The 25,347-nt window shown below is 47.5% G+C and overlaps 2 protein-coding genes across 2 annotated transcripts in view; both read left to right on the top strand.

The window, feature by feature from the left end:
• The first annotated feature begins 941 nt into the window (after positions 1-941).
• TSEN54 (tRNA splicing endonuclease subunit 54) lies at positions 942-10,140 on the top strand. Its single transcript, XM_074922420.1, has 11 exons — positions 942-1,008; positions 1,143-1,301; positions 2,584-2,647; positions 2,792-2,875; positions 4,820-4,918; positions 5,225-5,277; positions 5,630-5,728; positions 6,836-7,470; positions 8,022-8,082; positions 8,813-8,929; positions 9,990-10,140. Exons 1-11 carry the CDS (start codon positions 980-982, stop codon positions 10,138-10,140), a joined length of 1,551 nt encoding a protein of 516 aa, XP_074778521.1. The 5' UTR covers positions 942-979.
• A 2,717-nt stretch (positions 10,141-12,857) lies between these two features.
• LLGL2 (LLGL scribble cell polarity complex component 2) overlaps positions 12,858-25,347 on the top strand; it is a 33,524-nt gene continuing 21,034 nt past the window's right edge. The window contains exons 1-2 of the mRNA XM_074922418.1: positions 12,858-12,958; positions 20,274-20,381. Of these exons, the coding sequence (XP_074778519.1) occupies positions 20,307-20,381 (75 nt within the window). The 5' untranslated portion in view covers positions 12,858-12,958; positions 20,274-20,306. The remainder of the gene's footprint in view (positions 12,959-20,273; positions 20,382-25,347) is intronic.

The raw sequence follows: 25,347 nt of genomic DNA, 5'->3' as shown, positions 1-25,347 counted from the left end.
AGCAACGAGAGAAGGGCTTGAGGTGAAACTTGAACTTTTGGTGTGTTTCTCCATCAGGTCCATTCACACCTCCCCAGGCAGCAAATCCAGCCGCCTCAGCAGAGGTGTGAGGCCACGTTGCAGGGAGGTTTCTTGTTTTCTAGCCTGGCCGGACTGCTGCACAGCCTGGCAGCACGGGCACTGTGCTGGGTGCTGCGGGAGCCCAAGCTCTGAGAAATAGTGACAGGCACTGAAGGGAGAAACCTCCTTCCCCAGCACCTCTGCTTCTGCTGTGGGGGCTGCGGGACATGCGGGAGAGCGCACAGCACCAGCTGCAGGGGCTGCGAGGGGCTCGGTGAGGAGGGGATGGGGCTGCCCCGTGCCAGATGCAGCCGCTTCCAGATGGTTCTGGCTGGTTCCAGATGGCTCCAACAGCCCCAATGTGGGACACGGCTGATCCCATCAGTGATGCTGGCGATGCCTCTGGGGAAACGTATGTAAGAAAGGGCAAAATGCAGTGTGAGGAGAGGGGAAAATGTGTGAGGGATGGGGATGGCCTGTGAGCAGCATGGTCAGGGAGAGAGGAGGAGGGAAGAGGTGGTTCAGGTGCTGGAGCAAGTGATCCCCAGGAGGCCCCGAGAGGCCCCCACCCGAGCAGATATCCACACCTGGGACTAATATTAATTCGCAAATAAATTAATTTTCTCCAAGTTGAGCCTGTTTTACCCATGACTGTAATCAGTCTATCTGTCTATCTCAATCCATGAGCCGTTTCACTTTACTCTCTCTCCGGTCCTGGGGGGTGGGTTAGTGAGAGCGGCTGGGGGAGCTACCGGCTGCTGTCGCGGTCAGCTCACCCCGGTGTCCCCAGACACAGCCCCGGTGACGGCCGGCCCGGTGCCGCAGCCCTCCAAGCCTCCAGGGGACGCGCTATCTCCCGCCTCGCCCCGCCGGCTCTCGGGCCCGGCGGCGGAAGGAAGCGGCTCCCGCCATCGCGCCCATGGAGCCCGGCGGGTCTCGCCGCCCGAGGTAGGGCCCGCTGGGGTGGGGAGGCCTCGCGGGCTGCCCGCGGCACGGGGGGGGTGGTGGTGCCCCGAGTTGGGCGGCCGCAGGCGGGTGTCGGGGCGCTCTGCCCTCACCGCGCCCCCGCTCTCGCCCCGCAGCGCGGCGGAGCTGCTGCCGGCCCGCGGCCGCAAGGCCCCTCAGCGCCTCCGCGGGCAGAAGGATTTCATCCCCGACGGCTCGGCCGAGCAGGCGGAGAAGCTGCGCCAGTGCCGGGAGGAGCAGTGGCAGCTGCTCTCCGAGGAGCGCGTGGAGCGGCTGTGAGTCCCCGGGACTGGACGGGGGGGGCCGCGCTGAGCGCGGGGGGTAAATTCCTTCTGCCCTGAGAGGGATCATGGCGGGGGGGTCAGAGCACAGCTGCTAACGATTCAGGTGTTACTACGAGTAAAATCGAGCAGTTAGTAGCAGGTAGGTGTTAGCACAGTACGATCTCCTGCCTGTCCCCTCAGCTGCTCACAGCTCCCTGGTTGCAGCTCCAGGGCAGCTCACCCCGGCTCCCTCTCCGGAGCAGGGGGTCAGACTGGAATACCAGGAGCTTCAGTGTGGGTTTTCAGAAAGTCCCTCAAAGGGCCTTTAGTTTTCTCAGGTGTGTGCATAATCGTGTAGCCTTTGCGAATAGCAGTCACAGTCTTGGGCACGGCCCGAGTTACACAGCCCCTTGCTGATGCTCATGTGCGGCCTTGTGCAGATTAGACTGGCTCCCGGTGCCCCTGGCTTATCAGTTGTGGTGGTTTCAACAGCACAACCAGTGTCTGGAGCTTATCTTTATTGGGAGATTTTCACATGCTACTTCTCAGCCCACGCTTTCCCTGTTTGGCCTGCTGTTTTCTGGTAACAGTTTCTCTGTCTGCACTGATTAGTAGCAGCAGAAGCTATTCACATAGAATCACATCACTGGGGACTTGGAGAGAGAATGGTGACCTCCAGCAGACAGGCAGGTCGTACAGGGTGGGTTGTTACCTTCCACTATTGTCGCAGTCTGGTTTGTACACTCATCAATGCGAGACTGGGGCAGCAGTGGAGACCCTCAGGCTGGGAGGGTGACTGAGTAGGTTTAGGTTTCTTTTCACACGGGGAAATCGTGGTACTGACTAGAGGTGCAGCGGAAGGCCGTGGTGAACCCTACAGGTTTTACCTTCTGTTTCCTTGAGCCAGCTGCTAAAAATGCATGTTTCATTCTTGCAAAGTCACCCTTCTCAGCTATTAATTTTTTCCTCTGAGTACCTGTGAGTGGGATACAGCAGTCTGAGTGGGTCTTGGCAGCATCTGAACTTGGCTTAGGCCATGCATCTTCAGAGGCTGCTGTAGCCTATGGACAGATGTCTGAAGTGCTGACTGAAGACACTCTTAACTAGTTGTAGGTGATAAAATCTTCAGATAGTACTTCTAGATCCAGAAGATTATGTTTTTCCAAGGGCTCTGTAAAAATGCCACCTGGAGGTTTGCTGCCTTTTGATACCTTCCTGAGCTGCTTTTGTTGCTACAATAGGAGTTGATTGTAGAACATGCTAGTAATAACAAACTAATCTTTGACCTTCTTAGGGGGAGTCTGGTGAAAGCTGAGTGGAAGCCAGGACAGGGCATCGTAGAGCTGCAGTCCCCTGCGGTGAGTCTGCTGCAGAGTGTACTCGGTACCGTCATCTCCTGCTGCCCGTTGCAGATTCCTTAATTTGCTGCTCGAAAGGAGAGAGAGTCTGGTTCTCAGCAGGGAACAGTCAGAGCCCATCTGGGATTTGTGCTTTTCTTCCAGGGGAAGTTCTGGCACACCATGGGGTTCACAGAGCGTGGCAAACAGTGCCTGCTGCCCGAGGAAGCTCTCTACCTGCTGGAGTGTGTAAGTAGGGTACCTGCACGTGGATGGGGGCACTGGGTCCCTCCTAAATGATTGGAGGAGCTGTAGCAGTTTTAGACTGAAGTCTGAAATCACTTGACTTGTCCTGGTTGCTGCTGCAGTTTGAGCAGCAGGTAAACACCTGTTTCTGCAGGAATTGTCTCTCTCAGCCTGTTGCTGATGGAGCTGTTTGTCTCCAGGCCATGGGTTCACATGCTGTACTGTAAAGCAGCCTCTGTCACTGACAGTGTGTGTTAGTTGGATCAGTGGCCAGTTTATTCAGCTAGTATCGCGTTTAACCTGCTCCTACATCAAATAGGACAACGGAGAATAGAAGAGTTTCAGCTGATCCAAATTTCCTGTTAGTATAGCAGTAGTAAGTCAGCTCTCTTACCACAGTGAAAGAAGCTTGAGGATATTGTGAGGAAGTTTTCTATTGAGATCTTTACTTTCTAGCTCTGGGGGTGGTGAAACACGCATTTATATATCAATTCTTTACTGAAATCTATAGGTATAGGGACTTGAACTTCTGCAGTCCAGGAAAACTCACTGTTCTGGGAATTGGAAATGAGATCATACCATTATCTTATGTTCCTTGCAGGAGTTAATTGGAATTAAATGTTTGATACTGAGAAATCCTTTTCCTCAGAACTGGTGTACAATTAATGAGGACATCTGAGACTGGTCAGTGCCTTCTCTGTCATAAGCTGACTTCCTCCCTTATCCCCAGTGTATCTTAGATATTTTGCAATGGCAAGGTGCATAAGTTCATTGGCACAGTTTTTCTGTGCTTCTCTAAGAAGCTGATAGGAATTAGTGACACTATCTAGCTTGGTAGGGCCACATTTAGGCACTAAATCAGATCTTTCCATGTGAAGGATATTGGAATAGAAGGCAGTTACATGGCAGCCAGTGCTGTAGATGTGTTACACTTAAGCAGAGATCTTTGGGGTTGCTCCTTGGCATGTCTTCCCAGTATATATGGCGGAAAGAAATTTAAATGTGGACAGGAGAGTGAGGCCAGGTTGCTTTCAGTGCTTATCTGCTTGTAGAAATGCTGGTTAGGGCTCAGTTGGATTTTTTTGATGTAGAGAGGGGTTTTTTGTCTTTCCACCCAAACCTGTTATCAGTAGAATGGGTGCACTGGTCTAAATGGAAATTTTTTTCCCTTAGTAAAACTTAATATTATGGGCATCTGATACTATCCCTTAAATCCTAACTGCAAAGGTAGGGCTTTTTTACCTCTGGCATTTTGACAAACAATAGATCATAAACAAATGGATGAAAAAAAATGTAGTCAGTTGCTGAGTACCAAATCTCTCCCCAGAAGCGGAAAAGACCAGTTAGATGCCTTCAGCCCATCCCATGGGAGAGGTGTGGTTCCTAGTGTTTTGTTTTCTTTGTTTATTAATAAAGACTTTCTTAAAAAAAAAAAAAAATAAAAAAAAGGAAAAAGGCTAGCCTAAAACTGCCTCCTGGAGGTTAGTTGCTATTGCCTAGAGAATCTACCTGTGGGATCGCTGGGACTGCAGTAAGTGCTTCTGGGGAGCCACCAACTGATGACACCTGAGGATGCCATCAGTTCGTCTCCTAAATGTTTTTGTAGTTGCGCTGAGTCCTGAATCACTGAAATCATCAAAATTAAAGAAAGTTGTCTTCCAAAGCAATGATTATTTTGAGTGTTGTGCTCCCAGCTGCATCCTTCAAACAGATGGAGTGTTGGAGCAGGACCTGACAGCTGTGGGTGGGAATTTCTTACCCAGCTGCTAAAACCAGGGCATGCGGGGGAAATGGGCATGGGAGAGGGACTGTAAATAATCCAGGTCATACATGGGGAGACATGGATATCATGTCAGGGAGGGTGCTGGGACAGTGGGAAGAGACTGGTGTGACCTTGCCTAGATTTGTTCCCTGTGATTCTCTCAACACTAAGCTTTTGCCCTGCAGGGCTCTGTTCAACTCTTTTACAGGGATCTGCCCTTGTCAATCCAGGAAGCCTACGAGATCCTGCTGTCCCAGGAGGCAATGAGCCTGCCCCATTACCAGGTGTGTTGGGACCTCCAGCTATTGCAGGGAGGATGAAGTCAGAGAGCCCAGCCTCTGCCACACAACTTCCAGTGGCTGAGAGCAGAGCAGGACAGTTAGAGAGGGAAGGGGAGTAATTTTTGGTTTTTCCCATTCACCTTCTTCCAGATGATCAGTTCCTGTTTCCCCACTTTTTCTTTGAGTCCTAACCCTGGCATTTTCTCCTCTGCCAGTGCCACACTATGTTCACTCAGTTGTAGTGGAACTGAAGTAAATTGTTAGGTTTTAGGGTAGTCATTTAACCCTCTTGCTTTCCTTTGCTCTAAGGTGTTCAGCCACTTGAAGCAACTGGGTTATATTGTACTGAGATTCGACCCCAGGTAACCAGCTTTTTCCTTCCACGCTGCTTTCTCCTTTCTGAAGACCCTGAGCAGCTCTGTGCCCACTGCATGGCCCCAGTGGAACAGCAGAGAAGAGGACTTTGACCCTGCATTCCGTCCCTTGGGAGGATTAAAGGCTAAAAGTGGCACTCTACCCTTCCTTGCTCCTCCCTCTTGCGGAGGTGATTGGGAATGTGAAGTGGGTCATGAACTGAGGACCATCCTGGTCCTGCTTGTGGATTTTCTGTGCCTGGAAGAGAAGGTTTTTGTTGCTGTGTTCTGGGGGCTGAGCAGAAGGGTGGTTTTTCTGCCCCGCCCTGCTGTCAGCCTCTGTGTTGGTGTCTCCTTACAGCACTGTCCTGTCTCCCTACGAGAGGCAACTGAACCTGGAAAGTCACTGTCACGGCTCTGGGAAACACCATCGCAAGAGGAGGAGGAGTTCCAGTCCCCGGTAAGGGTGTGGCCCAAAGCCTTCTTTCGTCTTCTCTCAGGCTCTGCAGCTTGGGAACAGCATCCTCAGCCCTTTGTGCTGTGGGTGACGTGCCTGGCACAGCTGCTCTCGGCTGTCCCCAGGCAGTGCAGTACTTTTCATGAACTCTTTGCAGTGTGCCCTTTTGTCATATCTTTACTTCAGGCAGGGCTGATAGGGGCAAACTGCCCCTGAGCCTCCCAACTGCAGTGCTGAGATGCCAGAATAGAAAGATGGAGGTCAGTGCACAAGAAACACGTGGCAGATGTCTCCTCTTGCTCTTTTTTAGAGGGAGCGCAGACACCACAGTGCCCCACCTTGCACATACCCAGCCCCTCTCAATGCAGCTAATGTGCTAGGGCGTAGCTGGGTACTGTCCTTGCACATGGCCTCTAGATGCTGCCTACATGCAAACAGAAGCTGGCATAATTAGTAATTTTGCTAATAATTATGACAGCTTCCAGTAGGTGGCATCATTCTTTAAGAAACAGGACGAGACTGGTCTACAAGTCGTTTTCTTTTAACAAGTAAATCAGTACCTGAGGAGTTAGGAAATTTTGGGAATTGATGGATAAAACTGCTGGTTTAAGAACTGCCACATCTCTGGGACTAGAGACTGAATCTCACAGCAGTAAGAGGTGCTAGCAGGAAGGTTTCTGCCTGGACTGTGCTGTTTTGGCTGAAGTTCATCATGTTTGTGTGGAGGTGTTTGGGTCAGCGTATGGGGTGTGTGGAGGCTGCACGGCAGGTTGGGAACGTGTGTCTGCACAAATCAAGACTGAGGTTCTCCTGGTGTTGAAGTCAAACCTCATACAGGACTGCTGAGATGTTTATTCTGCCTTTGGTATCCACTGCTTGTTTTGGCCTGCTTTTTTCATTTTGTCACACAAGCAAACACTCTCCTTCCAGCCAAGAGGTGGTTGTCAAGGGTTTGCAGACCTGACTGGGGGTTCCTGCCACCTTTACAGTCCTTCCTTCAGGCTTGGCAGACTGCACTCTTCCTGTTAGAGGGGAGGAGACAGGATTCAAAGGGAATAAAGTTCCACCACACTCTCTCCCTGTCTTTTATGCTGCTGCTTCTGTCTTTAGGTCACATGAGAAGAAACATAAGATATCAGAGGACCTTCCAGAAGCTGAAGGAACCTCTGAAAAAGCTGGAGGTGACTGTGGAGACTCCAGCTGCCTTCCCATGGATGAGAAGCCCTTGTCAGAGCAGCCAAAGGGATCAGATGCTGGCAGTGGAGAGGGGGAACCAAACCCAGTTCCTCTTGATACAGGACAAAAGGACTCCCTGAGCCCCTCCAGGAGCCGGGTTGGAGACCACAAGGAGAGCAGCACTGACACCCATGCACCTCGCTGGGATTTTACCACCATCATGTTGCCAAACGTGGCCCCAGACCAGCCGTGCACACATCTGCCCTTGCCTGACAACAGGCTCCTGCCGGAGAACGTGCCGGGGAGGGAGATTGATGCAGCTTGCTGGTGTGCACGCATCAATCAGAAACAGGAGAAGCTGTCACGGAAGGAAAGGGAGCAGCGAGAGAGGGAGAGCAGGTACAAGAGCAGCGTCAACGCGGACCAGGAGGTGAGGCACTGCTCCAACTGGCAGGAGTACAAAGCCCTTTTGGAGCAGAGGAGCCAGCAGAGGGTTTGGAGACGACCGCCGCATCTCTGGGACCAAGCTGTCACCCCGCTTCTGCGGCCGGATGAAGCTACCTCATCAGGTAGCGGCTCTGGGAACTTGACAGGGACCCCATCACCCCCCCAACTCTGTGAAACGTTGCCTGGTATGCAGCAGCAAAAGGGATGACGTCGAGAAGCTGAACATCTAGGGGACAGTACCTTGAGATGGAGAATCTCATGAGAAGGCCTAGGCAAAGCAGGCACAGAGGAGCCCAGCCATGGACATGGGGAGAGGGAAGGAAGTTTGTCCTATGCCTTTCCATCTCGTTTTATAGCTCACTCCAGTGCCAGGATAAACAGGGCCTCGGGAGGTCTTTAATCCATTCCCCATGTCCTACTGTATTGCAATCCTTCCTGCTAGGCTTTTAGGCATGTGAAATCAGGGCCAGCAAGATGCAAAGCAATTGCAGGGTGTTCTGGGCTGTGCGCTGGGGGGAGATGAGGAAGTTGAAGTCTTTGAAGTAGCCAGTGGTGACTGTGGTGCTGCCAGCCATTGTCGGAGGAGGAAGGCTTCTGGGTGGTGGTGGAGAGCTTGGAGTGCCCTGGGAAAGAAAGAGCTGGTCTGATCCTTTCCTGTTGCTTCTCCCTCCAGCTGCGCTCCTCCAGCAGATCAGCGTGCTGCAGCCCTCCCACATCCTGGACGGAGCCTCCCGGTTAGTATCCATCCATCCAGCTCGTAGTTGTTAGGGAGTGGTGGTGTCTTGTGACTGTCCCTGCTTGTGAGGTCTGGGAGATGCTCGCAGCAGCAGTTTGGGAGCTTCCTGACAGCCGGGATGCTGAGAGAACCCAGCGCTTGGCTCCATGACTGTTGCATCTGTAGTGAGGGGCTGACGTTTCTGTGAAGTACCAGGTCCTGCAGCAGCAGAGCTGGGGCATTCCAGTCCAAATAAAACATCAGGGTTGCACTCTGTTCCTGCCATTCTCTCTGCATCCCAGCCAGGTAATCTGCCCCAGAGGTTTGGTTGGATTTCACCTGTGCCTTATCCCTGGAATGTGCTGCCATCCCTGCTGCAGTGATTATAAAACCTTGGCTTTGGGATTTCTGATTCTGCTTCTGCCTCAGAGTCGGTGTGGTGTTTGTGTGCAGTCCCTGTAGGGCAGAGCAGTGCTTTGCTTCTGTATCTGTTAGTGGTGCTTCTTGCGAGGGGGTCTGCGGAGAAAGGAGTGTGGCAGATGTGGGGCGGGACTTTGCTCTGCTCTGACTACAGGAAAGATCTGAAAGTAATTAGAACAGTTGCAGGGTCAGCCCTCTGAGGAGGGAAGCCTTTCAAAGGGCCCAAATGAGCCAGGCTTCAAGGGCTTTTGCTCCCTCTTCTCTGCTTTTATCTGTACCCGGCAGTGTTTCAATCCCATAGGAATGTGGATGTGTTCGCTCTTCTGCAGGCTGCAGGAGGACCCAGAGGGCATGAAGATAGACTTCAACGTGTATCAAGCAGATGCCGTGGCCAAGTTTAAGAAGACAAACCCTGGGAAGCCGTATGTCAGGATGTGTGTTAGGAGGTATTCACGGGTCTTAAGCTGTGAAACACAGCAGTTGCTGTTGTGGAAATGAAGTCCTAATGATCTGTAAATGACCTAGCGTCTTGTGAGCTTTACAGAATATCGGAGTGCCTCCCCTGAGAGTGGTCCTGCCCGGAATTTTATTTTTTTCTTTCAGTTCCTCCTTTGTTGGAAGCTGTGGCTGACAATTCCCCCAGCCCTTGCACTCAGCCCACGCTGTTTGGTCATCTGGTTTTTGCTCATGTCTGAGTATTACTGGAGTCAGGAATAAGAAGCCACAGCTGTATTTATGCGATGCTTGTGAAACTCCTGTATAGCTCAGTTTTGCAGGGAGCTGTATGGTACCTGAATCCTCAGCCAGTGCAGATCGCTATGGATTTCTGCAGGGATGTTCCTTCCCAGAGCTTGCTACAGGCTCAGGGCCAGAGCTTTAGTATTTTGATCTTTGTCAAATGTAACTTTAAGATCAGTCCAAACAGGATAGGTGTCCCCTTTCTTGCTGGATCCAGAATCTGATACTTAAACTTCAGAGGCAGGTACAAAGTTCAATCTCTGCCTTTTCTAGTTTTGATACATACTAAAACTGTCCCTGCTCCACTTTCTGCAGCTGTAGTAGCCAGCAAGGAAGGTGGTAATGCAGTTTCACAAAGGTCTGTTGAGAGCAAGGAGGATGATCCTTGCTTTATAAGTATTTTCATTTAAGAACAAACAAACTGCAGAATTAAAAGGAGGGAAAAGCAGATCAGATGTTGATCCCAGCAACCTAAAGATCTTCCTAGCACAAAGATACTAAGATTGCACTGGACTGGCAATTTGCCAGTAGTCCTGTGAGCTGCATCTAGGCACAGCGTGGAGCAGTGTGCAGTTGCCCTTGTTTTTGGCAAAGGATTTGACAGCTCCCAGTTCTCGGTATCCCAGGGTTGGCAGCCTCCTGCTTTGACTGAAAGAGGTGGGGAGGGTCACTACCAACTCCTAAGACCAAAGTGACCCATTGTGATCATTGGCCAGGACAGCTTTGTGTTCTTGCTTTGAGAACAACGAGGTATTTTTCTCTCTGCAGCTTTGATGAGCAGATTCCATCCCTGCGGGCTTTGAAGCAGGTTACATATCAGAGTGGGGACGTCCCGGTGGTCTTTGCGCTGGTGGATCATGGAGAAATTGCCTTTTATTCGCTGAAGGAGTTCAAGCTGCCAGTTGATGTTAACCACTGAAGTTGCTGTTGCTTGCAGAAATGGTATGGGATGAAGGGGAGAGCTTTACTCAGGATTTGATTTCTTAATTAATGATATATTACAGAAAATAGAGCCTGTGATAACTGGAACCCTTGGGTAGTTGACCAGTTTATTCACTGTTAGAGACTTCACCCAACCAGATGGCTCAGGCATAATAGCAAAATGTACAGCAAACAAGCGTGTATGGCTTAGCTGGGCATTTTTGGACTGTAACATGCCCTGCTTTGTTCTTGAAGCCACTAGTTCTTCAGCTTCCTCATCTCATGGACCAGTAGTCTGTCTTTTCCATGTCATCTTTGACCTGTGGACCGTTAGAAAACACTTTGCTGGTGATCACATTTAACGTGTGATTTAACATCTTAACGAACCACTGTGCTACACCAGTCCAATGGTTGGGACAGTCACTGAGGTCAATCAGGGGCAGAATAAGCTGATCAGATCAGCGGTGTCCTGAGTGGTGGTGTCATTCACCTATGCCAGCAACTGTCAGATCAGGTTCTGATCTTAAAAAGGGACAGCCATAAAACTCAGCAACCTGGAGTAAAGTTTCCAGGTACTTGAGAGCAGGAAACTCTGCCTTGAATGCTATTTCATCAGCTGGAGGTCACAGAAGGCCCCAGAGCACTGCGGATGGCACCCCATTTGCTGTGGGTGCGGCTGTGCTGAGATGTATTCTGGCCACGCAGATGCCATGTTAAAGTTTGGGTGCCGATACCACCACACTGTACCTGGTGGTCTCACAGGGCTGTGCTGCGGCCCCCTCTGTGTCAGCCTGACGTCCTCTTTCCTGGCTGTGGATCCTTGTCTTGTCTTTTGCAAGTGAGATCCCCGAGTAAAGAAAGAAGCTACAAATTCCTCACTAGCCTTCCAGTCCTGTGGCTGTTGTGCTCCAAACTGAGGACATTGCTGCTTTCCAGGCTCTGCTTTGGGCACTTTCCACCAGGATATCCAGGTACCAAATTTGTTTTAGCCTCTATGCAAAAGCGCCAGAGAGTCTGCTGAGTGGATGGAAGCGTGCTGAGCATGGCTGTGCTCGGTATCGAGGTTTTCAGAACTGTTAATAGCAACTGGTTTAGATGCATTTTATTTGATAATTTTTAAATTTCTTTTGGAGACAGGGAGAAGGCTAAGCAATAAAAAAGCCTTTTCCAACAATGTAAGCTCCTCAGTGTGGTTCTTAATTCTCCTAGAAACCTTAGTAGGTTATGCAGAGGGAGATGCTCTGGAGAGGCTACTGGGACTTCAGTAGTAGCAGCTGGTGAACTGCCCGTGGTCATACAGCCCTGTGGCTGTGTAACCCCGCTCCTACGCCCGTCTGTGTTTGGATCCAGCCACTGCCTCGTTCCCTGGCAGGGCAGCATGACCCGGAGCCCCTCCGTCTGCGCGCGGTTCCTGTTGGCACACAGCACCTTGCCATCTTCCTCCCGTGTGGTCAGAGGTGCTGTAGCCCAGGGTGGCAGGCACCTGGGTGGCAAGCCCTTTGCTGCTCTCACATGGTTCACACACCCCTGTTATCAGATGTTACCAGAGGAAGGGCTCTGCTGAGGCCAGGGTCTGCCAGCTCCTCCCACACGCCCTCCTCTACCTCTTCCTCCTTTGAGCAGGGCTTTTGCTTTGATAGTCCTCTTCAAACGCAGCTCTGGTCTATGCCTTTAGCATTCCCCCAGACCGTTTTGCAGATTAAAGGCAGTGGGAAGAGAGTTTCTAAGAACAGGCGCAGCCAGAAGAGCTCCAGTCTGACCCACAGGGCTCACATTTGTCCTGGAATTAGGTCAGACGCACTCCTCTTTATTTCAGTCTCATCTGCTTACGCCAAGGTGGAATTGTATCGATGAACTCCTCGAGAGCCACCCAGTGAGTTTCGCTGGGGCAGAGACTCCCTGATTCAGCACAAAACAATTACAATTTAATAACTACTGCAGGGAGGATTGAGAAACTGTGGCTGCCTTGCTCAGCACTGCAACATCTGACAGTGCCTTTAGCGGGATGGGATTATGATGCAGACTGATACCGCTGCTTCATTGTGGCCTGTGATGCGGATCAGCTGGATGTTGCAAGAAGGTGACAGAAACAAGTATTTTAAGTGAAAAACATCGCTTTTGGAAGCTTGGCCGAGACGTTGACTGCTACTGGCCCCTTGTCAGAGGTAATTTCAAGCTTTTGCGTGGATGCGAAGAGGTTGGTGGACCTTGGACTTGCCGTTGTGTTCTCCATAACTGCGGATTCCTCACCCGCTCCCTGCGGCAGGACAAGGGCTGGCGGCGACCGAGCCGTGGTAGCACAGCGGCAGTTGTGTGGCTCTTTCCAACAAAGGCTCCAGCTCTCTGTTAAGCCTTTCCAGCGCTTCCTTTGTTTGCAGGAAGGTTGGCACCTTCCCCCGGCTTCGCGCCGGGTCCCTGCCCCTCGCGGGGCGGGCAGAGCCCGGCAGCCGGCGGTTCCCCAGCGCGGGGAGGGGGGCGTGGTGGCGCGCTCGGCCCGAGCCAGGCCGCTTTCGGATTGGCTCCGAGCGCTCGGACTGCTGAATTATTCATGAGCGCGCCGGATGAAAGGGAGGCGAGGCCGCGGGTCGCGTGATTGGCATGCGAGACCCGCCCCCACGACGGCGCTTTGCATAGGCGAGGCCCCGCCCCGGGGGGGCGGTTCCCGCCAGGCCCGGCCCCTGGGGGCGGTCCGCAGGCGAGGCCCCGCCCCGCCGCACCCCTCCCGGAGGTGCCCGCGGAGGCCGCCGCCGCGCAGGCGAGGGGGGAGCGGGCGCGGACGGAGCGAGGCCGGCCCGGCCCGGCCCCAGGCCCCGCAGGTGAGCAGGTGAGCGGGGGGGCGCAGGACTGGGGGGGGGCCTGGCGGGGAAGGGCGGTCCGACCAGCGCGGCCCCCGCGGGGCTCGCTGCGGCCGGCCGGGGCGGCCCCGACCCTGCGCGCCCCTTCTGGGCTCGGCGGCGCCCGGAGGACTTGCTCCCGGAATCCCTCCGGAGGGGCTCCAGGGGCTGGCCGGTGCGTCCGCCCCGGGGCGGGTCCGCTTGCCCGGGGGTTCGGGCCCTCCGCGCTGCCCCGCTCCGGTGAGCCCGGCTGGCGGCACCGGCAATGCCCACACCTGAAGCTCCGTGTCCCTGCGCACCCCGGGACACCGGCGACTCGCCCGTTAAACTTCAGCCACTGGTGTTGCGGGGTTGGGATTGTTCGGGGGGGGGGGAGGAGGTGTTTGATTTTTTAAAATTTATTTTTGGCTTATCAAGTTGTGTTTGCTTTGGCCGGCGCGGGCAGTCGAGGGTATCGCACAGCAGCTTTACATCCTGGGATTTGCTGGCGGAGGTCGCGGCCGTGGCCGCCGGCTCCGTAACTTCCTGGTGTAGCCCTGGGCGGCGGTGGGGCTGGGCCGCCGTGGGGGGCTGCTGGGACCGGCCCCGGGACGGAGGGACCGGCCCGGCGGTGGGAGGTGGCCCTGCCTGCCACCTGGCCTGGGGGCCTCCATCTGCTGCTCTTGGCTCAAGCAGATGTGATTAATAATTGCAGCGTCGCCTTTGGGATGCTCTGTTAGCATTTGCTTTCTTTCCTTCAAATCCCTGCCTATATTAAATAGGTATGTCACTGTTTTGTTCTTTTTTTTTTTTCCCCTCCCCAAAGTTGTTAGAGCTTGATGGGTGAGGGAGCACAGCGAGCAGGTGAAACAGGTAGTTTACCTTTGTTTCGGGTTGCCCAGTAGTTGTAGCATGGGAACAAACTGGTTACTGACTTCTCTCCTGGAGGTGAGGTTTAATCTTCATTTTGGAGAAAGTTCTGTGTGTTTATATTGACCGTTGTTCATGGTGTAGAGCCGCTGAAGTAGACTTCTGCATCTGTGTTTCTGTGGTGTGGTGGCACGAAGCTCTACGCTTGTGTGAGGGTAGTGACAAGATAGGAGGACTGCTTTACTGACATAATAAAAGTTGTCCATTGTGATGTGTTACTTGATGGGAAGTGCTGCTCTTCGTAGTCATCTGAGAGCAGTTCAGTCAACTGGAATATCTTGCTTTACCAAGTCTCGGGTGAAGTTGTGTGCCCAAAGCAGCTGCCTGGTGATTTTAGCTTTGATTTGGGAAGCTGGTGCTTCTGGCAAGCGGAATGCAAAGCGGTGGTACCTCCCAAGCTTCTCCGTGCATCCTGGCACGTTCCTTCTAAAGACAGCCTGGCCCGCGGAGGGGACAAGGATGATCTGTGCAAGTACTGAGCAGTCCCTAATCCTGATCAGTGCTGCTTGTAGCTACTTGAGGGGCCCCATTTAGTTTAGGGTATCGAAAAGGGAGAAGAGTTCTCAAACGTCTTCACAGGATGGTGCTGAGACACGTCTTTTATTTGGTTTTGAACAAATTGCATCTGTTGTAACTACTGACTGAAGAAAATTATTGGGGGGGTTAAGGCAGTTGTGACTCCTGTATCCTCTAGTGGCTTTTTGTTACAGTAATGTGATTGTTCCTGTGAATTGCTTATGGAAGAGGTGTGTTTTTTTCTTGCCTGACATAGAGGCTTGAGACATGTCAAAGAGTAAGAGGCTTTAAATATACATAATGTAATGAAGTTAGTACATGGCAATAAAAGTATGTGATACTGCTTGTAGCCTGATCTTTCTGTAAAAGAGTTTATCAAAGGAGGGACTGGTGGTAGCTAAATTATGATTTCTGTGCAGAAATTTTGTGGTAACTCCAATTCTCATCTAAAAGTTTCTTCTAGCTAGATCTCTTTGTGTTGCTTTAAGAAGCAAATGCTTTCTGGTTTACTCCACTGACCCACTATGTTTGACGTAAAATACTGTTGCAGAGTTACAAGCCACTCTTTCATTTGAATCACGCTTCTTGGTAGAAGCATACAAAGAGTTTTGCATCATGTGCAATAATGTTGTTCAGTGCAAAGACTTTGTTCTGCTGTAGCGTTTTGAAACTTCATGTTGTCATGCTCCCATGACAAGGAGAACACAATAGGAGTCATAATGACACACAAGGTTTGCACAATTAGTAAATTCATTGGAAGGGAGCAGTCCCTGCTAACTCCAAGCATAAAGCTGTCAAAGTACATGAACTTACCTGATTTGTATGATTTGTTCTCAATTATTTTCCAAGAGTTCTTGGGAAATCTATCTTTGATCTTTTATTTAATGTTTTCTGTGTTTTGGGAGGGTGGCCACCTGCACACGGTGTTGACACAGTCTGTTCAGTTGTTCGTTTAACTGGCTGTCTCTCCAGGTTCACAAAAATAAATCCTGTTTACAGGAGGATGTTTTACAAGAGGTTTACCTTTCTGCTAGTGCCTGACTACTGTCTGCAAGGTGCATCTGAACACTCTCCTGTTCATAAAACTGCGAGTGCCGGGGGCTGGCAGTTAATCAGCAGTTGTGTTGTGTAAGCCAGATCTCCACGTGGTCTCATTAAACTATGAGATTAATGTTGTTAGAGCATCTTCCTGCTGAAGCCTTATCCTGGGAAAAACGGGTGGTGTCTTACACTTCCAAGGTTTCCATGTGCTGCAACTGTTCCTGCCCTTGCTCTGGCTCTTCTGCGTGGCTTGTGCTTTCTTCTCGAGTATTTGTCTTGATAGTGTATTACAGCTGAGTGTGATTGTAGAGGTGAACTTTACAGTGACAGCCCAGTTAAAGAATAGCTAAGGGATTGTTTTCATTGATTTCAGGCTAAAAGTGTTCTTAAACTTGTGATTTCAGTGAGTCATGTCTGATGGCTCCTGTAACTGATAAACTTGATAAGACTAGTGTTTAGATGATGCTTTTATCATTTTAGTTGCGAGATCGCTGGTGCTAAGAAATAGCTTTTTCCTGTGAAATTGGTCAGGCCTCTCTTCTGTTGCTGCTGACTGGGTTGGTAACAGGAACAAGGCGAACTTCTGGGTGCGGGAGGAAACCCAGTTCAGACAAGGCCATGGCGGTGACTGTTTGTATAGGAGCACTAACTGCTTGCAGTTCAAACAAAGCTTGTTGATAAGGCCTCTTTCATTTTGGCAGGGTTGATAAAGTATTATCAGATGCATAGGTAGAAGTTCTCCCTTTAAGGACCTGTAAGCAGGAAGGGGTGGTGAGGAAGGAATGAAAAGGAGTTCTAAAGCAAGGCAAGATTTAAGAGTTTTTGCGATACTTGATGGCATTTTGAAAAGAAAGCTGTTGGACCTTATCCCATTGAAAACCTGTTCAAGCTGAGTAAAGGTTGCCTAGGAAGCACACAGATGGTACCTTGCAACTTTCCTACGTGAGCAAAATAAACTCATTGTGGGTATATTTTTTTGTTGTGGGGTTAACTTGGGACCGTATCCATACTTAATACTGTCTACGTAGTAAAACTTCTGACCTGGACTTCCTCATCTCGTAAGACTGGATTAACTTGTGTGATTGGGATTTACAGCATTGATTTTCTTGTACTTTTGGCTGTAAATTTCACTACCGTGGAAGGACATAAGCTAAAATTGCAGCAAATTTCTACAAAGGGTAATTTCCCTCCAGCCCATGCCTAGTTGATGGAGAAAACCTGAAACATCTCAGCAAGCTGTGCATGGGCATTGAGACATATTGCTGCATGCAAAAGCAACAAAGCAAAACGTGGAGCTCTGGTGGATTGTTAACACACGGCAGTGAGGAACAATTAATGCTTCTCCTCTGAAGAAGCATTTGGCCTTCTATTTAATATGTCATGAGACGCAGCATGTGTACTTGCCATAAATCTCAACATCTAAAATGAACAGAACAGAGCAAGGAAACCAGAATAAAATCTGGTTTCGATGTTAACTGCTCCTTAGTCTGTGATTGGAAACAGGATCATCTTGCAATTCATGCTTTCATTGCCTTTCTGTATGAATAGCGAAGAGCTTTTGTTTTGTGGCTGGATCTAACCAAATGAGGTGAAAAAGGGTACCTCCTCATATTTAGCGAAGTGTTCAGCTAACAGAGCTGATGTGCAGGGCATTCTTGAGCTTTGCTGTCAGGTGTCCACGTACTGAATACGAGCAAAACTGGGATTGACTCAGCCTTGGGCTGTTGTTGCCTGTAAACAGCTGACCTCAATGCATCTTAGAAGAGAATGTTGCATGTAGTTTCTCGTAAAAGGCTCATCTTTGAAAGTCTAAAGAATTGTTTCCCTGGAAAATAAGAACATTAGATACATGCAGACCTGGCATGTCTTCAGAGGCTACTGGAGAATTCCTCTCTGGCTACTGGTAGCCACAACTGTTACCATATGGTTCTAAATGCTGACTGGCAGATAACTACAGAGCCCATGAGACTGGAGTTTTATGTAAGACACTGAAGGTGTGTGGGAGAGAAGCTGGTCTGCTAATATGTAAATGTGCATCTGGAAGATAAGATTTATACAGATTGTGGAATCTTTTTGTTTTTCTAGAATTGGAATAGCTTATTGTACTAAAAATAAAATTCTTCTCGTTGACAAGAGCTTTGTAAACTTGTAATAATAGTTCTGCTTGGGTAACCTGTGCTACAGTGGATGCCATTCTCTTCACTGGTCCTTCTTTGCCTTTGCTCAAAACTGCTTTTCCTCTCATCTTTCCCTGTACTGTGACACTCAGAATTTCTTTGGTCAGGCATGAAACCCTGATACAAGTCAATGAGAGATGACTTTTGTATCATGCCTTCTCTGTTCATAATGGACACATCAGTTTGTCAGGATGACGTTTCTTCAAGTGAGTTACTGCTTGATTCTGAACTACTATGCTCCTCAGCCAGTTGAGCAAGTTGTTGTGGGCTGGAGTGTGAATGCTAGATCTCTTGCATAAGCAGGTTAAAACAGCGTGCTTCTAGATGTACTTAATATTTCAGGATGAAACGTTCTAGCAGGGTGTTAAATACAAAGTTATGTCTCTCTCAAATCAATCCCACTCTTCTTACTTTGCTTTTAACAGTGAGTTTGTCTCTGCTGTCACAGCTGATGAGGTCTCTTTTCTAAAGTGGGGAGGATTATGAGGAAAGTTTCTTTGTGGGTTTGCCTAGTTTAACAGGTCCAGGGTATTGATTGACAGTGGGAAAGGGTGCGTCTTTTTGGCACTTTCCTTTCCTTGTCTGGCTAAGTACAAACTGTGTGTTATACATGGGTGTGATATGCTCTCCTTGCATAGCACAGCAGCTTGCCACTGCTCTGTAACTTTTGCTAACTTTTGAGTATATACAGCTTTGTGTAAATAAGTCCCTCTTAGGAATATCTGGTGAAAGAAGACTTATGATCTGATACAATTTTTAAAGTACAGTTGAAGTACCTAAATCATTGCACGAGGATCTACTTTCCAAGTAAACTGCACCTTTATTTTTCCTCTTTTTTGGGGGGGGGGTCCCTTGCTGTATGTGTTCCTTGCACATTCTTTACCCCTGCATGTGCTGATGGCATGGTTCACAAACACAGATGCCTGTAGCTGCCTGCTCAGCACCACTTTTCTCCGTGGTGAGTGGAGATGCTGGTGATTCTAGGTGGGGACTAAGTGACTCAGGCTCTTGGGGCTGATGTGATCTTCTGGTCCCTTGAACCAGGACTGCATTGCAGTCCTCTTAGTGAGCTCTGGACAGTACTGCGTACTGTACCTGGAGATTTTGGAGCGTGAGCAGGAAAGGTAAAAGGGGTGTAATGCAACAAAGAGGTACAGGTTCTAGTTCAGGGAGTTTCTAGAGAGACTTCTCAAAATATGGCTATGGAGCATCCTCTTTATAATGCCATTTCCTTTTTTTTGGTCCTTCACAGCTGGTAAGGCCTTGCTAGAAACCATCTGAAACACTACTTAAGCTCCTCAGGAATGGCTGGCTGATTTAAGTCATTAACCAAAGACCATCGTTATTGGCACAAGCATGCAGGTAGCCACCTTGTTTGCCAGCTCTGCTGGTTCCATCTATACAGATAGGCTGTGAAAGCTCTCCTCCCTCAATCACCCTCTAGCCCCACTGTTTGAACAAGGGCCCAAGGCTCCCTGTTCACTTGACAGTCTCTTTGGCTCTCCTAGTCCCTCTCTTTCCCTTGGGACACCGGCCTTCTCCCTCCTGCTTCCCACCTTGCTGTACCTCTTCTGATGATGGATTACTGTACAATATCTATACTGACTTTTCATTACACCTCAAGTTCTGGCCCCCGCTGTGCATGTGTGTTGTGTACAGAGTAGTGGGTAAATTGCTATAATTTTCTGTCCAACAAATTAAAATAAAATACTGACTTGAGTGTCTGGTAGCTGCTTCATGAACAGCTGAGCTCTCTGTACACTGGAAGCTGGAGCCTGTGAAAGACGGCCAGGGCAGATAGGAGCACTTAGACCAAGGTAAGTTGTCAGGATGCAATTCAAATCGGTGAGAGTTTTACTTGCCACTTAGCACCTCTGCAGAGGGGAGATACGATAACGAATCTCTTGGGCTGTACAGAATATGAGGCTGTAGCCTGGTATCCCCAGTGTGATTGCTAGGATGCAAGTCAGGTCTAATTTGTCCTGCTTGGATCCTCCTGGTGCTGTGAGAGACAAGGCAGTAAGATATATTGAAAGGTTGTAGTTCTAGCTGCACATTGAATTGCAGGTGCAAGATTTCTTTCCCCTAACCCCACCTTGAGCAGGGAGTTAGGCTTGATATTTTACAAAAGCAAGTTAATGATTAACACAGCTACCCTGCAGGCAGCACAGCGCCCTTTCTGCAGTACCCGTGGAGTGAGCTGAAAATGTGATTCTTTCTCTTTTTAGCTCAATAGCTGGAGGGTTACCTGGGGTGAAAACTGATACTAGTCAATAATGCCTGGGAGCATGGGAGTTGGCCTTTAGATTGGGTTTGCCTAAATGTTTATGCAGATGCTGCAGTTTTGTTTGCCTGTTCTTTGGATAAGGTCAGCTGAAGTGATCGCAAAATGGCCAAGTGTAAAAACTTTTTTAAAATCCTCATGGCTTATCTGTACTGGTTTGCTCTAGCAGTATGAAAATGGTATTGTGCAAGTCCTGTATCAGAGATGCTGCTCGGTGGTGGTGTCAGGTTTTAGTTACTTGATAGCAATGTCTCATTCTGCTCTGGCTGATTTGTGTTACCTGCTGAACTAAAAAAAATAACCTTCATCTGCTTGCTTCTCTTCTTAGGCTGCTTTCATTTATATGGCTTTGCTTTTTATTTTTGACTAGGATTTTTGGTGCCAAGATACTGCGGCAAGGAAGATGAGAAGATTCTTAAGACCCGGACATGATCCAGTGAGAGAGAGGCTTAAACGTGACCTTTTCCAGTTTAACAAGGTACTGTGCTTTCCTCAAACTTCAAGGCATATGTGTGCAAGGCAAATCTATCCTGAGCTACTGCGCAGTATAAAGGGAGGGAAAAACTACTAGAGTGTGGGTGGAAAAGTTAAAATTAGGAGGAGTGGTTTGTTCTCTGTTTTTTCAATTCTGTCCTTTTTTCCCCCGATGTGCCTGACTAGTTTTCTTTAAGCTCATGAGCATGTTCTCAGTTTTGGCCTTTGTTTTTAAGTGAAAGGATATTGTCACGCTGTTGAGTGGCACTTGCTGAAAGAAGAGATCTTCACAGCAGTTTTATGTACTCTTGAGTGTTGTGTAGTTTGTCCTGTTGTGTGCTGTGACTACTTATAGGTAGTCTTTGCGGTACGGCTATGGAAGTAAACATTTTTCTAAAGATATGCATAAGCCACAGCGTGTGATGCTGCAACTGAAGCCAGAGTTCCTTGTCCATGATTATACTTTGGGTTTATAAGTATGCCTCTGTCTTTAAATGTGAATTTAAAAGTCTGTGGTAGAAATGTAGTAGGCAGCACAATGGCCATTAATAATGAATTTGCTATTTTCTTAGTCTGACTGTGTATCTAGATTTTTTTTCTTCTCTCTGTGAAGAGGAAAACAGCAATGGCTGTGCTATCTATCTGACAGTCTGGGCATTTTTCTTTTGAGACTTGGCCAGGAACATAGTGCTTTCATCATTGTAAATGGCTAATATTAATTCTTTGCTAGGCTAATGGCTACTTACATCTTCATTGGGTATCAGAAATACATTTGTAGGTTTTGTATTTCCAAAGCTTAATGGAATTTTGCTGAAAAGTATAATGGATAAATGAAGTCAGCCTAGGAAATAACCTCCTTGATTCATTAAAATTCTAGTGTAGATATATACTTAAAGTGGAACTTTAGATATTTGAGGTGAATGATTTAAGGTAATTTGGTACTAAACCACACCATTTCCATGCATACCATCGGGGAGACAAAAGGAACTCAAGAGTGCTTCAGGCCTATTTTCAGCTTGCTACGGTGAGGAAATTCTAGTGCAGATGCTATAAAAATGTCAGTAAATGAAGACCAGGATTGAGTTGCTTGCATTTAGCTGAATGCAGTGTCAGCTTTAGAAAAGACATCCCAGGGATGGCTCAGAATTGCTTATAAATGTATAAAATTGTATATACTTTGGAAAAACCTTTGCTATTTCAGGGATGTCTCTTCCTTGAATTTGCCTTTCTCTTATGAGAATGTTTGGCTAAACTTTACCTGCCAGAGACAGACTAATCTGAATGATGCAAAACAGGGTTGAAAGAACTAGCTTTTGCAGCAGAGGGAAACTTCCAAATATATTAGAAGCTGGCATCAGGATTTGTGACTCTATTTGATTCAGTCCTGAAGGTAAATATTGCATCTTGTTTCTAGGGAGGCGACTACTTTGGACACTTCCTAATGGTTTACTCTCATTAAAAACTTGGTAATTAAAGGCCTTGCAAAATGCATTTGCACTTTTAAGTCACAGTAACTTGTTCTTTTCTAACAAGAATCAGAAAGGGAATGAACACTATACCATTACATATACCAGAATCTTTTACATTATACTTTTTTCTTGCATAAAGGCTTTTTTTTCAGTCTTGTGTGTCCCATTCCAGTATTTCCAGAGATAATGGATCATTTGAAAGCCTCTACCCTTTGATATAGTAAACATCTTCTCACAGCTAGGTAGACTGAGAAGATCTGGGAAAGTCAGACCTTAATTCTGACCTGTTGAAGGTTGTGGCTTCAAGGAGCCAAGAAGCATAGTAGTTGCTGTGCCAAGACTGTCCTTGTCTAATGTGCTAGTAAAGCAAGTACATTAGTGCTGGTAAGCAAGTTTTTAAATACTTGTTATTTGAGGTCTTTGAAACACTTCTGGTTAGGAACCTGCTTGGGAAATATTTTGTGGGACTATAAAGTCACTGATCAGCAAAATTGCATGGTGTATTTGCTCCTCTTCGGTGTGTGATGCTGGTAGTGACTAAATGGAAGGTCTGTACCTTAAAGATGCTGGGGATTCCTGCCCTCATTTTATTGTCTACACTGAAGTTGAATATGAGTGCATGATGCCACACAAGTTTAGTATTAATATAATTGTGTGTTTGGCCATGGTGACCTAGTAATGGACTTAAATTTAAAAAAGTATTTTTGGTCAGTGGTGGTGGATTGTTTTTTTGTTTTAGTCCCTCAAGTATAAATAGGTTGTGATCTTTTTACTGTTTTCCCTGCTTGCATTTCTGTTCCAGATTAAGAGGTGGTCCAGATGGTTTTAAAGGACTGATTTGGCCACTGGACTAGCTTTTCAAATCTGTCCTCAAACTTGTGTTTGTTTCAAAAAACACTTTCCCAAATTCTGCTAGTCACTTAGCTTTGCATATCTGTTTCTCTGTATGAGTAAGAACTTCCCATACTTGTGTGTACCTGTTGCAAGAATCTGTTTTTAGCTCAGTGGATAGAATGAAGGATAAGGTATGTGGACTTGGCAGTCTACTACTTTATCCTGCATTTGGAAGTAGTATTTGGATGCCTTTGGCTCAGTCCAAGCCCTGCAGAAGAAACATGTTCAGGCTGGCATTGTCAGACTAGATGATGGGTAACATACAGGTGAACCAGCCTGTCTTACAGCTGAATGTTACCAAACTGGGAACATTGCGTTTAATTTATGGCTTTGTGTTTCTTCCCCTCTTTTCAGTCTTCCTAACCCTTTGCTAATGGGTGCAATGGATAACTTACCTTAAATCTGAATTAGTGTCTATGCAAAGTAGATTTAACGCATACAGGCTTCATCGTTTCTTCAAAAGACATATTAATAAAGGTACAGGGTTTGTATTGCCTGTGGTTGGGTTTGTCTCTGCTTTGTCATAAAACAATCTGAGAGGAGAAGCGGAGAGAAATGAAAGAAGACAGCACTGAAGTTCATCTGCACAGCTTTAGTGTGGGCTGGGAACAACTGTTAAGTTTGGCGGCACTTTTCCTGCAGTAAATATGACTGACATGAAGCGATCCTGTTAGCTAATGCCGCTGACATCAGGCTTACTTTTACTGAGTCTGACAAATCTGTGGTCTGAGGAAAATGAAAACAAAAGCTCTTACCTTTCCTCAAAGAAACAAAGGCCCTTTTGAGAAGAAGGGCACATTGTGAGCACTCTAGTTTCTTATTTCAGCTCTGCTGAAAAGGCTCCATTGTAACCTCTCCTGCCTTCTGCCCCCCTCGCTCCCCCTTGCTGGGTTTACCTGCTGAGCAGGTGAAAGGATTGGCTGATGAAAGCTGCCTGAGAGAGGAGAGGAAAGACAACCGAAAAGCTGCCTTGATGCGATTTAACAACTGGGTGTAAATAAGTACAAGAAAAAGATCTGGGTAACCACTACAGTGAACGTGAATGCCTGGCCCTGGTGGTATCAAATACAGCCAAAAAGTCACCCAGAGGCCTTTCTTGCCCAGCTGTGGAAACAAATGACATAGGAGGGAGTTCTCTTCGTTAAGTCTCATGGGCATCTTGGTTGAAAATTCAAAGCTATCAGAAACCATTAGTACGTTACTGCATAAGCAGTTGTGCAACACAGTGTGGTTGTTACTGATACTTTCTTCTGTTTTCTGCAGCGGCCTTCTATTATTAACAGTTTACTTCTGGATGTAATAGTTACTGTAGCTTTTGTAAATTTGTCTATAGGATGGGGGGTACTGCAAATTTTCTATTGAAGGAAAACCTGGAAAATTAATTACTCTCCTATTATTATTACTGAATGGTACACACTTGGTTATAGAGTTCATAGGTCTCATAATTGAAAAGGAAAGCTTTTATTGACTTGTCTAATGTGTTTATGAATTAACACATCAAATCCAAGATATAATTAGGCCAATATTAGGCTAGTTTGACAGCTTCATAACAGGCAGTACTCTATTGTATAAGTCATGGTTTTCTATTATGAAAATAAAGGCTAAAGCCTTATCTTCTGGGCTGAAGAAATCTTGGAATAAACACAGTTTCTAATTGATGTTTCGTTGAAAGTGGCACCTAGTTGTGTTGATGACATGACAGTGCAGCAACTGAACAAGTTGAAACTAAAACTAACAGTGGAATTACATTGGTGTCTCCCTAACAAGTTCCTCACTTTTGTTTTGGGGGAGAGTGGAATGGTGTCTATTGCTCGTGCTACAGCTGATTCAATGAAATGTCTGATCGGTTGTTAAGATAACCTGTTACCATGAATCTTCTTCCCAGAATTGTGTACCATAGCTTCCTACTCTTACAGCTCTGACAACAAGGAAACTTTTCTGTGTTGTCTCAGTAGCTATCATGGTACAGAGAAATTATTATTTGCCGGTGCTGGATTAGAAAACTGCCCTGTTTCAGTTCTGAATCCATAGATAAGTTCCTAATTTCATACAGTCTCCTCTAGGAAGTTTTATATGTGTAGCTAAGTAAAGGTTGGTTAGCAACAACTTCAAGGGTGACATTAAAAAGATTGACTTCTCAAAATTTATTTTTAATAATACAAATTTAACACTTAAATTACCTTCTTAGAGTATTAATAAGTAAGGCTGGAGATTAAGTTATCATAAAGACAAATAAACTCAGTGGCCTTGGAGCTCGTAGTACTAATCTTATTTTACTACATATAAAAGGTTAAAAATTAGTAACTGCTCCCTTGCCCAGTCTTATGAATTGGCAAGCATAAAATTGGGAAATGCTCCAATATTTCCAATTTTATATCCTTTAAAATGGCTCATCTTCCCCTAATAGGACCTGAGACTGGGGTAACTGATGATTTAGAGGAAGGAGGTCTATTTTTACAATTTATGAATTGTGATCAAATGGCTAAAACTGAAGCAGTCTGGCAGACTGTGAAGTTAGCCATATCCTTCTGTGACTTTGTCTTTCAGCTGTTTCTGCTCAAAGTAGTGATGCCACAGTAAAAGGGCATTAAACTACTTTGTAGCAGC

Source organism: Athene noctua, chromosome 18 (assembly GCF_965140245.1).
Source record: "Athene noctua chromosome 18, bAthNoc1.hap1.1, whole genome shotgun sequence".
NCBI classification, from domain to species: domain Eukaryota; kingdom Metazoa; phylum Chordata; class Aves; order Strigiformes; family Strigidae; genus Athene; species Athene noctua.
The sequence above is the reverse complement of the archived record's forward strand: the minus strand, read 5'-3'. Positions and strand labels throughout refer to the sequence as shown.